We start from the raw sequence: 14,302 nt of genomic DNA on the forward strand, positions 1-14,302 counted from the left end.
AACCAGTCCATTCTGAAGGAGATCAGCCCTGGGATTTCTTTGGAAGGAATGATGCTAAAGCTGAAACTCCAGTACCTTGGCCACCTGATGCGAAGAGTTGACTCATTGGAAAAGACTCTGATGCTGGGAGGGATTGGGGGCAGGAGGAGAAGGGGACGACAGAGGATGAGATGGCTGGATGGCATCACCGACTCGACGGACGTGAGTTTGAGTGAACTCTGGAGTTGGTGATGGACAGGGAGGCCTAGCGTGCTGCAATTCATGGGGTCGCAAAGAGTCAGACACGACTGAGCAACTGAACTGAACTGACCCAAAGTTTTTTTAAAAAGTGACTTATCAAACCCCAGTGCTCTGTGACAGCCTAAAGGGGTAGGATGGGGTGGGAGATGGGAGGGAGGTTCAAGTGGTATACATACTTATACCTATGGGCCATGCATTGGAGAAGGAAATGGCAACCCACTCCAGTGTTCTTGCCTGGAGAATCCCAGGGATGGGGGAGCCTGATGGGCTGCCATCTATGGGGTCGCACAGAGTCGGACACGACTGAAGTGACTTAGCAGTAGCAGCAGCATGACTGATTCATGTTGATATTTGGCAGAAACCAACATGATATCATAAAGCAATTATCCTCCAATTATAAATAAATAAACTAAACAAGAAAAAAAAGTGAATAATCGCCTAAGACGATGGTTCCTAACCTTTTTGGCACTAGGGACTGATTTCATGGAAGACAGTTTTTCCACGGACCAGGCTGGGAGGAACAGTTTCAAGATTATTCAAATACATTACATTTATTGTGCACTTTATTCCTAATCTAATGCTGCTGCTGATCTGACTGGAGGTATCAGTCAGTGCCCCAGCGTCTGGGGACTCCTGACCTAAGATTTCTTCTTTGGGAATCTACATTCAGAATTAAAACACCACGTCCAGTTAGTAATCATCTGCTATCAGAGATGCTTGTTTTTCCAAGCTAATAAATCTGATCTTTATCATAGTACAGTGACTAGATTATTAATACTATGTCCTCTTATTCAGATCAACTTAAGCAGAAGTCTAGCTAATTGTAGGATTTCATAGAAGTGGCATCAGGAATAGTATGTAACTGTTAAAAAAATCTTGATTTTGATGACTAAGTACATGAGGAAATATTTGTAATATAAGTGAAAAAGAAGGGGTATATTTTTTTGTTTTCTCCCTTTCTGTTCTTTTTCTGTTCTTTCACATGCTGTGAAGTATTAAGTATAATTAGGACATAAGGGGGAAACCAAACATAGTTAAAATTATTTTGTAAATATCTTATGTGCTCTAAAATCTGCAATTCTTTGGATGCTAAAAGCCATAAATAATTTTGTTTTTCCTCGTATTTAGACTTCTATCTCTGGGTGTCAGGATTATAGCTATTTTATTTTCTCCTCAATTTTCCATGTATTTACTTTGTAATTATGTTTGAATGAAGAACGTGTAATTACTTTTATAAACAGAAAAGCCAAAGCTTTGTAAATAAAGGGAGATGAAGTGGCGTCAAGCAGACCTAACTTCTCTTGACTCTTCTACCAACTGTTTTAACTGTGGACAAGGCACTTTACTTCTTTGTGCTTGACTCCTACACAATGGCCGATAAAAGTAGTCTTTGGCAGTTTGTTCCAGCTTTTCTAATATTCTGGTTTAAATCTAATCAGGAAGCAAAGATGGCCTCCTGCGATGTTAGTTCCTTGGCTTTGTTAACCCTTAGCATGGTCCAGGCACCAGGGGTGGTGGTACGTCATTTGACATCCCGGCTCTGCCTTGAAAGGTTGCAGGTTTTCCAGAGAAACAAGACCAAGTGCAGAAAGCCAGAACAGCCAGTTCAGTGATACTGGGGAAGATATGTGTGGATCAGAGGCACAAAGGAGACTCCATCAGAAAGGGAGGACTTGAGTACCAACTTCACTATATCCCCTATCATATGTTTGCAACTTATTTATGCTTTAAGAAATATCCCGGCCCAGATGCTTCATAGGGTGTTGAACTGCAGGTTTGATTGTCAGACATTTCCTCTCCTCTGGTATGTAAGCCAGTAAGCCTTGTCAAGTTACATTACAAGGGAAGACCATAATGTGTTCAGTTTACCAGGAGAAAGAACACTTGGTTTTTGGAAAGAACTGTGTGTCTCTCCAGGTTTCAAATGCAAGCTCCTTGGGGCTTGTTATATTGGAGACATATTTTATCTTCCCAAAGACTAGTGTCTGAGCTCAGACAGGATGTATTGTGCCTGTGGGCTTAGCAGAAGACTTGCTGGGTGATTGAACTAACTTCTCATCTCTTCTGGGCTACACAAAATGGTAAGTTAAAAAACAAAACAAAACCAAACCAAAAAATGAAGAAGCTATTTGCTTCCCTCCTTGTTTCTTCCTTGAGCTTTGTAATTGTTCTTAATGTGGTTAAGTTCGAGTGGTTTCCAGTTCAGGCATGGTGCAATCAGATTTCCTCACCAGGGTGCTTTTCCACTGTCACATCTTTGACGTCAGTAACTGTTCCTGTTAATCTGAACTCCCTATTCACCCTGTAGATGACTTCATCAGAGAAAAATCATAAAGCAGGAGGCACTTCCAAGAAATGCAGCACAATGCTGTCTATTCCTGGAGGTTTCCTTTCGCTTGTTCACAGCTGATCAGTTTGATACCAGATTGATATGTTACTTATTTAGAAGTAATTTCAAAGCAATTCTTAAAATTTGGATGAGTAAGTAAGTATAGATGGGACTCCCAGCCTAACATTATCTTCAAGCAATAACTAAACTAGTCTTTAACTTTAAATGTTGTTTCTATTCTTGGAGTTATTTCCAAAAGGTAACCTATATCCTCACTATAAATACATGTTTTGGTGACATTTACATGTGTCAATGGCAGTGACTGTGGGTTCTTGCTTTAAACAGAAAAATCTTTCTCAATCTGTTTATGAGAACAAATGAACTCCGTTGAAGGGGAGAACAGCCACTATAAGAAGTCCTATAAAGTTTGCAGTTCATGGGGGAGCACATTTGCCCTTGCAATAATAATTATGATTATTATAAAGCTCTTAAAATAGTGAGTATGAATTGTCATCTAACATTAGAAAAATGAAAAAATTTGTTGGAGAGGAAATTTTGGTTAATGTGACTTGGCTTATCAAATCTAGTTTCGTGACCCCTTGTTCAATAGTCACGTCAGAGAAAGATAAGTCCTCCTTATCAGGTCAAGGCCATGACCATGCAGTATCAGGAAGTGCTCCTGCATTCCAGTAGCTGCCCTAGGGTCCTCCTGACTCCCTGAACCCTCGAGAATCCTGTCCTGAACTGAGGATCAGGGAGCTGCTGCAGTAGCATTTCGGCTGCTATTTCGTTCCCGTGTCCTTGCCGGGCCGAGTGCTCTGTTGTGAGCATCATCTCTGCGTCCACGGCAGGTGCTTCTCTAGTCTGCTGCAACCGCCATCCCAGGGGCCAGAGCCCCAGGAGCAGAGAGCCAGGGTGGCTGCTGCCTGGGGGAGGCGGTGATGAGGAGGAAGATATCAGTAGTACTGCTACTAATAGTTGCTTCCCAAGTGGCTCAGACGGTAAAGAATCTGCCTACAATGCAGGAGACCCAGGTTCAATCCCTGGGTAAGGAAGATCCCTTGGAGAAGAACCTGGCACCCCACTCTAGTATTTTTGCCTGGAGAATCCCATGGACAGACAAGCCTGGCAGGCTACAGTCCATGGGGCCACACAGAGTTGGACATGACTGAGTGCCTAATACTCACTTTGACTAATAGCTGGTAACTTTTATCCAGCACTTACTACGTGCCATATACTGATTGAAATTCTAAGCTTAGATCATTTCATCCTCTAATACCTGTGAGTTCAGTCATCTTATTGTCCCCATTTTGCAGTTGAGAGTTTTGAGGAAGCGAAAATAGAGCACAGCAGGAACTGCTTTGGTATCTTGGGCTCCCTGGCTCCAGAACCCATGGTCCTGACCACACTGTGCTTCCCTTTAGCTACACCAGGGACTTCAGTGCTGGGCACAAGGTCTTCCAGCTGTAACGAATAACTATTTGTTGAGAATACTGTTGTGGGTCTGGTGCCATGCCAAGCACTTGGCTTCTGGTTTAATCTTCACACGATCAGTGTAATTAGAGATGTTATTATCCCAGATTTAGAAATCAGGAAACCTCCTGCCCCTTAAAATTTGGTGAATGTTTCGGTTAAAATTTTCCCAGTAGAAAAAAGTAGGAAAATACTAAACCAGGGTCATTCAAAAAGGGAGATGTGAAAACAGATTCAGAGGCACAGTGGTATCTCATGGAACCCAAGGGCACACACTGGCCAGGTCTCTCCGGAGACCAGAAGCTGGAAGGGCATGAGGGACCCAGACAGTTTCCTTCTCAGCCATTCATGCTGTCTGTCTCTGCCCTCATTCTTCCCTTCATCTGCCCATCCAGGCTTTTACCACTGTGATACACCAAGACTTTTCACGTGTTCACATCACAGAGGGGGAGCCTCCGCTCCCTAGTTCATGTTTCCTCAGGTCCTGTGCACAGCACAGCCTACTTGAACATCTGCCCATCTCAGTTCCAGTTTTCTGGGAAGGGGGCCGGGGTGGGGCGGAAGGGCGGCTTGGTCCGACTTGCCACATGCAGTGTGTCCAGCACTTACCTGTGTGACTGCGCCAGGGCAGGTCTCTGAGAAAGGGCTCAATAAGCTGAGCCGACACCTCTGAAGGTGCCTGGCGCACTGACCCTAAGGCATCTCATCCTTGGCCCCTGCTCTCTCTAGAGTCACCCTCCTTAGGTAGGGTCACCTTGCCACAGGTAGCATAGCACTTTTATCTGGATGGGTAGGGTTTTTTTTGGTTGCACTGGGTCGTCTTTGCTGCACATGGGCCTTGTCTAGTGGCGAGTGGGGACTGCTCTTTGTTGTGGTGCATGGACTTCTCGTTGCAGTGGCTTATTTTGGTACAGAGCACAGGCTCCAGGGCCTCAGTAGTTGGCAGCACCTAGACTCAGTAAGTTGAGGTGTATGGGCTGGGTAGTCGTGGCACACAGCCTTAGTTGTCCTGCGGCATGTGGGATCTTCCCAGACCAGGGATCAAACCCATGTCTCCGCATTGGCAGGCCAACTCTTATCCACTGTACCACCAGGGAAGTCCCAAACAGGTGTTTTGTCTCTAGCTTTTCTTCATGGATTGCGCGTCAGTTCTACCTCCTAAAGAACAGTCCTTATGAGGGGCTTTAGGGAATGCACACTGCTTATACTGACAGTCACTTTCAGGTCACAGGATATTTTTATCCCCTGTGGCCTGGGTAAGTAGCAGCCTGGGACTGACAGTAGCCCAGACGGACCTGGCCCAGCCTGCAGCGGGTCAATGGAAGCAGGCAGGTGATGACAGAAATTCTATTATTAACCAGGCACCAGCTCCTTGGCCTCCTGTAACTCACATGGGCTGGGCTGGGCTAGGCTGCGTGGGACAAAGGGATTTCTGAGTTGCTTTTATTCCTCCATATTAATGACTTGGTCTGTAATTGGTTGAACCAGGGACAAAAGAAAGGAGCAGGGGACAGACAAAGGGCTGGGCCACTGGCTTTAGAACTGAGGTTCAACTAGTCTGTGGGACCTTTAATCTGCTGCTATGCACATCGGGGCAAGACTGCTTCCCTTTGAGGAGCCAGAGGCTGTGCAGGTGTCCAGGCTCAGTGTCTAGGAAATTGGATTTTAGAAAAACTGGAATGCTGTCTATACAGGCTTACATACAGAAGCAGCCGTCTGCCCTCCCTGCCCACGGTGGGATTTGGAAGCTCTTCCGTGCCCCAGAAATGACTCATGGCAGCCTTAATCCACCCTGCCATGCGGTGAGGGCCTCCCTAAATGCACAGATCCCTGCAGACTCTTCCTCTGGTTGCTTCGCATTTGGGTTTGTTCAGCGTGACTTAGTGTTTGTGAAGTCACCAGAAAGACTTGGTCTTAAGCACCACAGATCGTGGAGTAGTAGGCGGATGGTGATCTTCTTCCTCATTGCTTCATCTCTGCCTTTAAAGGGCATTTGCTTAACGTGAAAGGTTTCTAGCTTGATGGCATTCATTCCATAGGAGTAGAATTCAGCCAGAGTTGCTGGTTTTTGTAGCTCATGTTTTATTATTTGTGACAGGTTCCAACACTTCCTGGAGTCTTTTTCAAGCCAAGCCCTTGAAAATGTATAGTCACCACATGGTCTAGCCCAGACACTGGGCCTGTAATTATGACCAAAGCCTATAGTGAGGGATCCCGTGTATTCCTAGGTCTAGGGCCCTCTTCTCAGCTGTGGGTGACCTGGGGAAAGGGTGAAGGGGCACTTCCTAACTAGCCCTGGCTTTTTTGTACCAGCACTTGATCATGAAAGCTGCATGTGTTACAATGAGGCCCCCACTCAGCACCCTCAGTGCTTGGGGAGTGTCCCCCTTGGCAGTCACCGCACCCTGCCCCACACCTGACACTCCCGCTGTTCATTCACCTTGAGTCCTGCCCTGTCCATCCCCACTCCAATCTGACTTGTGCTTCCTCAGCCTTCAAGGCTGGTGAAATCGGTTCCTCCTGGTTTTCCCCAAAGCCCGCCCCAGCCTCCAGGCTGCTTCCATGTCCCCAATCTGTGTCCCATGACGCCCCCTGTGCCCATGTACTGTGCTTAGCACACTGGGCTGTTGTGCTCCTGAGAGCAGGCCTGGGTTCTCCTTCATTTCATGCAACTCAGTCCCCACCCAGGGCCTGGCAGTGTGTGCCCAGTAAACATTTATTCCTCCTTGTTGAGACTCTTAATATGAGCCCAAAAGGTCTCTCTGAAAGACTCAGTAGACTCTATACAGCCCATACCAGAACTCAGACCCTGTACACCCGTGGAGCACTGGGACCCAAGTCAGAGGCTCTTGAGTCTCTCTCTGGATGTGACTGCAACTAGCCCGATGGCCTGGTTACATCAGGCATCAGAATGGCTGTTAAGGGAGAAGGTGGTTAGTAGGGGCCTTAATAATGACCAACCGGGGATGTAAAGACCCTTCTTCCTATTGGCTTCCTAATCCCACCTCCTACTGCCTGAATACCTGCTCCGAGACAGTCTCAAAATTGTCCTTTCCAATGTCCCATCTTTCATGTGAAAATCAGAGAAAATGGAGGAAGCCATGAGTGACTTTGGTTTGTTTCTAATTATGAGTAATAGTCATCATAGAAATCTTCAGCAATACGGAAAAATATAAAGAGATAAATGGCATCTGAGATCTCACAATTGAAAGCAACTTGTCATATATAAGCATTCTTTTTTTCATCTTTTCTGTGCATGTCTGCCTCTTTGGCTATAACTGAAATCATTCTGTACATTCATGTGTATGATTTTTTTTTTCTGATGTAAAATATCTTCACCATTAGTTGCCAGCAGCAGCAACCCCTACTGTTTATTGCACTTTTTAGAAGCCCCACCTGAGGACATGTTTAATGAAAACTTACTGCTGAGGACGGCTTCTCACTCACCCCCAGCTAATGATGAGTGAATCTTCTTTGCTAAAAACCAGAGATTTTTGTCATTTATCTCCACCTCTGCAAAAGAAATGGTGGAGAAATTGCTGCCAAATGTTAACTGTCTCTGCAGCAGACATTTTTTTCAAAATAGAGTGAACAGAATTGTATGTAAACAGAAGGTCTCTTCACAACAAACACATTTTGCTAGCTGATCAACATGCTTTTATTTTTCTACCTTGTGACCTTATTGTAGGTCTTTGGTAAGATGGGCCATTACTTTTTGTTAAAGCGTCATTGTGTCTCAGCTGGCTTGTTTTCCCTTCCTGCTTGCTTAAAGAGTCATGTGTCGCCCAAGGGCTATGAGCTGTACCCTCTGTTCTAGGTGGTGCCAGACAGGAGGTTAGAATTAAACTCTGGGTGAAAAGCAACCCCTGCTTTCTCGGTTCTAAAGTTTATGACCTTTTCCTGTGCATCCCAGGTGTTCCTGCCTCCCAGGACCCCCTGCATTATCTGAGAATCTGCCTCTAGGGCAGGTGGTGGGACTGAGACGGAGAAGCACGACCAAGGCAGGAAGGCAGTATTTCCTTCCCCAGATCTGGAATTTAGCCCAGAGTCTAGCTTTTCAGACTTGAAGTTATGAGGATTGTTTTGGGGGCAAACTAGAAATGGATGCAATTTCCCTTGGAACGCCCTCGTCTTATTGATGCCTGCTGTCGTCGACACTTGTGCTAACTTCACTGATGTCCACAGCCTACAGAGTAGCCACTTACCTACTGACCCCGTTCCAGTAACAAGGCATTTTGAGCTATTGGAATTCATGTGGCTGCCAGACACAGCCATGAAAAGGTGGACAGGCCAGTTAACAAAAATGTATCAGATGTACCTTCTTGCTGAGGCCTTAATCCTCATCCAGGCCCCTGAGGCCCCTCCAAATGAACACAGCAGGCACATAACAACATCCATGTGGCTGTAGCTCTTAGATCTGTCTCTATCACAGGCTCACCCTCTGCTCCACCCAATGTTAACCTGTTCCTTCCACACTAGCCTGCCCCATACAAGAAATAGGGGGCCATATTGCTCATCCAAGCTCGTCCTGACCAACTTGGCCTCTCCCCTGGCCAGTCACTCCCACTCAGTTGAAGGCCTCTAGCTTAGTCAGATGACTTGGTATTTTTAGTTTTCTGTTGGCTTATATTGGCCAGCCTGGAGAGTTGTTCTACTGATGTTTGGGTTTTGGTTTTGTGTGTGTGAATCTTGCTGTTCCATCTTTACTCCTGAAGTCTTGGTTCTCATTAGCAGAAAGAGGATTTTTTTTTCCTTCTAATTAAGGTCTATCTTAAATTGGGAACAAGAGGTCATAAGTTGTAGTGTCTTCCAATGGGGAAGAGCCTGATTAAACCCATGATAGATCAGGAGGTGAACAGGAGCACACACAATCTCTGCCCTCTCTGTCTACCATTCAGCTGTGTATGGCAGCCCCTGGCAGAGATGGCAGCACTTGAAACCACAAATAAAAATGCTTCTGGGTACATATACATATCCTTTGTGAATTGGTAAAATACCAGGTTCCTTACGAAACAACCTCCTACCCCTCAAAAAGATGACCAATGGCCCTGATGGCACTCATTCTGAAGGTCTTGGCTCACACGTCACTTGCTCAGAGTGACCTTCCCAGCCCCACAAACAGATGATATGATGTCATTGCTTCCCCCACTTTTCCTTCACAGAATTTACCAGAATTTGAAAAGTTACCTGGTTATATGACTTTGTGTTTTTAAAGTAATGTGTATCTCCCACAGCAGACACTCTGTGGATAGAGACTGTGTTTTATACCTCTCTTACTCTCTGTTGGGTTCCCAGCACCTAATCCAGCACTTGGTTAACCTGGGACTCCATACATGCTAATGAGAGGGAGCAAGCAAGTCCTTTGATCTCAGAGGTTCCCAAAGCAAAGTGTTTTACCCTGTCCCTTTTGGAGACACCACTTGTTAATGGGGACCTGTACACTTCTTCCATTAAGCAATGTTACTTTCCACAGCACTTTATTTATAACACTTGTACAGTACTTAGTACACCAACTGCATCAATGACTCTTAAGAGCCCATTTAACCTGCTGGATTAGAGTTTTATTCCAGATGGAGACAGCATCTCACTTGACTTTACGTTCCCTTTTCTGATTCAGGAATCTTCTGATGGGCTAAATGAAATTTCTAACATCCAGGCAACTCTGAGGCTCTCATTAGACTATTGTCTGGCTGATTGGTCAAAAATGTTTTCCTTTTTCTCTGATTATTCTCTGCCCAGGTGTGGGGACCTATGGAATGTCTCTTACTTGCTGTGAATAACCCTGCACGTTCCGGACAAAAAAAGAATGCACTTTTTTATTATGTTGCTCTCTTTCAGCTTATGAAACAATGATTTTGGTAGAGATAGTGACATCATTCTCACCTTACTAATGCTGAACATTCAAAAAAAATTAAATTCAAGATTACATGGTGTTTAAAATGCAGAATTAGAACCAAAAGATTCTGATACCTTCTCTACTTTTTACTTGATGCAGAAATTCAAGGTTATGTGGAATTCTTTAAAAGAGATCCAAGTGTTACTATCACTACCCGCCCAATCCCCACCATCCCAAGGATCTAATCCATCAGACCCTCCTGCTTTGCCCTGGGCCGCTGTCAGGATGTTCCATTGAGCACCTCCATTTAGCAACCTCTTCTCCCCACACTGCAGTCCCAGATCATATGATGCTGACTGATCTCTACGCTGATGGCTACACCACGTTGGATCCCTTTTTTGTGTTTGTACACAGGATCGTCTGTTTTTTGTGATGGAGTTTGTGAATGGGGGCGACTTGATGTTTCACATTCAGAAGTCCCGGCGTTTTGATGAAGCACGGGCTCGTTTCTATGCTGCAGAGATCATTTCGGCACTTATGTTCCTACATGACAAAGGAATCATCTATAGGTGAGTTTCGGTTGCTGGTAACCCCTCTCAAATGAACCTCTCATCCCTGGTTCATTTCCCTGATTCAGCTTATCCTTCCGGTTCTCATGATGAACAATTGAACTCTTTTTGAAATTCACAAAGTTTTGTGTGTCCATTAGAATAAATGAATAACAGTGATGAACACCACCTGCAGACTAAAGCTTGTGCCTGTGTGGGATTTGTAAAACAGGCTTGAGAGTCTCGAAAGGACACTGTTCATGAATTTGTTCAGCTGGGGTTTTCAAGGGGCTGAACTTGCTGGTCTCTTCTGTTTTAACTTTGGGAGTGATTCATTCCATTTTCAGAATCTGTGCCTAAACTGCAAAGCATGAATACCTCTTGCTCTAAATGGCTGAGATAAGAATCATGGTCAGATAGACTTGCTGTTCACCAGTCCAGGAGCCAAGAGGTGACATGTTGACGAGCAGGGTCCTGCTTGATGATGTCTATCATGTGAAGTCCCCTCCTAAATCTTGTTTGATTTCATTTCATGACACACAGTCTTTATCATAATATATCATATGTTAAATGGGCTTGACATCTGGTTAATGTTGTTAGATCTCAGAGCAGATAAAAGTAACCTTTACTCAGACACAAAGCTGAGTATGGTGGAAAATATAATAGTGAGTGTTAGGTAATTTTCATCCGCAAGTTTTCCTTTTTCCCATTGTCAAAGTCTTTCTACCCTTTACATCGCATTGTAACTTAGTTGCCACACATGCTCCATTATTTTTCCCTCTTGAGAGGCAATTGTTTCTTTCCTTTGAGAAAAATTCTCTCTCAGGTGCATTGATGTAAAGAATTTCCTGATTGAAATTTGCCGTTTATTAGCTTCGCTGTTCCTTTGTGAGCTGGTTACAGTATGAACATCATTATTAAAGTATGAGAGAGCTTTAAAAACTAAATATTCTTAAGTACCCTGAGAGGAAAAAAATAGGCAAAGAGAAGTGAGATCAGTAAAGAATGCAGCAGGACTGGTCCATGGTGCCAGAAAGAAGTGGAAAAACGAGATGGAGCAGGCGCGGTGCAAAAAGTCTTCTAGTAAATTCGCAGTACAGAGCTGTGGAAGCTCAAGTGGACACAATGCTCTGTCACAGCTCCAGCTGTGAGGTAGCAGAGTGGGGAGCTAGGCAGGATAGCCAGCAGCAGGGTCATCCCTTGAAGGTAACCAGGAATCTCCGCTCACTCCTAAGTCATGAGGCAGCCACAGGTTACTCTGTGGAAGCTCTGTGCTTCCTTGACCCGGCCATGCTGTTTTCCTGGCGGCTCCAGCAGGGCATGTCTCCTGTCTCAGCCTTGAGCCCAGCGCATGATTGTTGGTGGTTGCTGACATGGTCTCTGATGCTGGAGGGGGTTCTAGGTCCTTCCTGGTGGTGGTATGGGACTCTGGACTGTGTGTTCTGTGTTTGTTCTCCTCTCCATGGCTGAGCTGCCCATCTCTGGTCTGTTGACCCCAAGGAGAGCCTTCCCCACATTTAATTTTTAAGAATGATGACTTTCCTGTTTGACAAGGGCTTGTGTTGTTAATTTAAAAACAAACAAAAAAAATGGCAACAAAAGCTAAATGGAGTACTTATAGGCCCAGTACTTGACCAGCATTTCTTTATTAATCCTCCTAACAATAAATTATATAACACTAGTATTATCCATGCTACTTAGATGAATTACTGATCTTCAAAAGACTTAATAACCAGACTATTAACTGGTCATGGAGCCAGAATTCAAATGATGTTTTTAACCACTGAGCTACACTGTCTCCTCAGGAGAGATTTAAAGGCTTAGAGTACAACTGTAAAGTAAAATTTCAAGTAAACCCCTTGAAGAGTGGACTTCTTACTCCCCCTTTGGTGATACAGTGACTTTGATTTGTGAAAATGAGGCAGAATGGGTATCTTAGTCCATTCAGGCTGCTGTAACAAAATAGCACAGATTAGGTGGCTTATAAACAATGGACATTTATTTTTCACAGTGGAGTCTGGAAATCAAGATCAGAGCACCAGCATGGTCATGTTTGATGGAGACCCTCTTTCTGGTTCCTAGCTGGTGCCTTCTTGCTGTGACCTCATATGGTAAAGGAGGCCAGGGATCTCTCTGGAGCCGCTTTTATAAGGCACTAACCCTATTCATCAGGGCCCCATCCTCATGACCTGAGCACCCCTGAAAGGTCCTACCTACTAATACTATCAACTTTGAGAATTAAGATTTCAACATATAATGTGGGGAAGGGAAGGTACAAATATTCAGACCAGTAAGGGGGAAAAACACTTGAATACTTAAATATTCTGGCTTTTCATAGGACTGCATAACCTTCATGCAAGGCACATGCTTCATCTGCCTCTCCATCTCCTTGTTTCATTTGTTTGAAATGTGGAGGATGGACAGTGAAACCTGATGTGGTTTCTGGTGAAGCAGTATCAGCCCACATCTTGAGAAATTTTATTTCAGTTCTTGGCCTTGCAGTTCAAATCTGAGAATTTAATGTACTCTTTGACTTGAATTCCACGTGCAGTCTCTAACTGAAGTGCTTGACTTCGAAGGGAGCACATTTAATTAGGACAGATTCCAATGCTATTTTTATTCTGTGGATTTATTTCATTGGATTATTTAATTCCATTGAGGGTATTGGCCTGAGAGCAGAGTCTTAAGGATAAGCCTTTGGATGCCAAGTCCCTGGAATCCACACACAGCAAAGGGCACATTTGGATTCCAGGGGTATGAATTTGATCCAGAGAGCACAGGAGGAGAGTTGGACAGCCTCGTGTATCATACATGTCCTGGGATGGCCTTTATCAAAGCTAAAAGGATCTTCCTGAATGATACCTCTGATCTATTCAAATAGGATTGTTGTCATATGGCTGTTTTGTCTTATTTTTCCAGGGAAGGTATTTCTTTCCCAGTGAATTACAAAGATGGTACCATTTGCAAATCATCATCAAATGGGACTTTAGAAGGTACTGCCTTAGGCTCCCTCTGACATGACTTTCTTCTGTCTCTCTGCCAACTGTGCCTTGTGTGAGAGGAGACAGGCCAGTTATATTCAGGTGCTTTTCTGCTTACGTTCAGACCCTGATTTCTCAGATGTGTTCATGTGTTCACTTGCGTTTCATGGAGGAACCGAAGTCTGCCTCTTGGGCATTCCAGCAAGGAAAGAGTCTGCCACTTTGCCTTGGTTGGAAGGTCTGGAGCTTTGGTGTGGCTGCAGACCAAGTCTAGAGGGCTTTGAATTAAGCAGTCAATGAGTCACTTTGCTAAGGGAAAAAAAAGACCATTCATTCCTTTGTTCAGGGCTTGTTGGCTGATTAGAAGCCCAGATAGTACTCATGAATAATTTACATGGGCACTGACTTTTTTCCAGAGTCAAGCTCTACAGAATTGGGGAAACAAAGGGCCCCGCATCCCATTTACCTGCCTGCCAGCATGACGGGCACCATTTTCTATCCTGTTTTGAAAGCTGTATTAAAGTTTACTCACAGGAACTTACTTACAGGAACTGAGCCATCATTGACATTTCAGCTCCCAAAGCCAGCCAGCACCCATTGGATTTTCTGTTTCTGAGAAAACATGGAATGTATCTAAAATAGGTTGAGAGAGGAAGAATTTATAGAAGAGCTCAGTTTAAGTTTTGACTCATCCTTCTGAGGTTATACTTGAACACACTGCATTTCAATACACAGTTTTCATCTTACACATCTAGCTGCTTTTTGCCCTGTGCAGTTCTCAGCATGTGGGGTGCGTGGTAATCAGTGTTTACTCCTCAAGCTCCAAGTGCTTCCTGGGTCACTTGCTCTCCTGTTGCCCAGATGTCGGACTGGTCACAGAGGTGACTGCCAGACT

General features: G+C 44.5%; 1 protein-coding gene across 2 annotated transcripts in view; it reads left to right on the forward strand.

Moving 5' to 3' along the window:
- Window positions 1–14,302, forward strand: part of PRKCH (protein kinase C eta) — a 232,007-nt gene that overhangs the window by 154,317 nt on the left and 63,388 nt on the right. For both annotated transcript variants that reach the window (NM_001076863.1, XM_010809464.4), the window contains 1 exon segment: window positions 10,293–10,447. In NM_001076863.1, coding sequence (NP_001070331.1) covers window positions 10,293–10,447 — 155 coding nt within the window.

This window comes from Bos taurus, chromosome 10 (assembly GCF_002263795.3).
Source record: "Bos taurus isolate L1 Dominette 01449 registration number 42190680 breed Hereford chromosome 10, ARS-UCD2.0, whole genome shotgun sequence".
Classification (NCBI taxonomy): Eukaryota; Metazoa; Chordata; class Mammalia; order Artiodactyla; family Bovidae; genus Bos; species Bos taurus.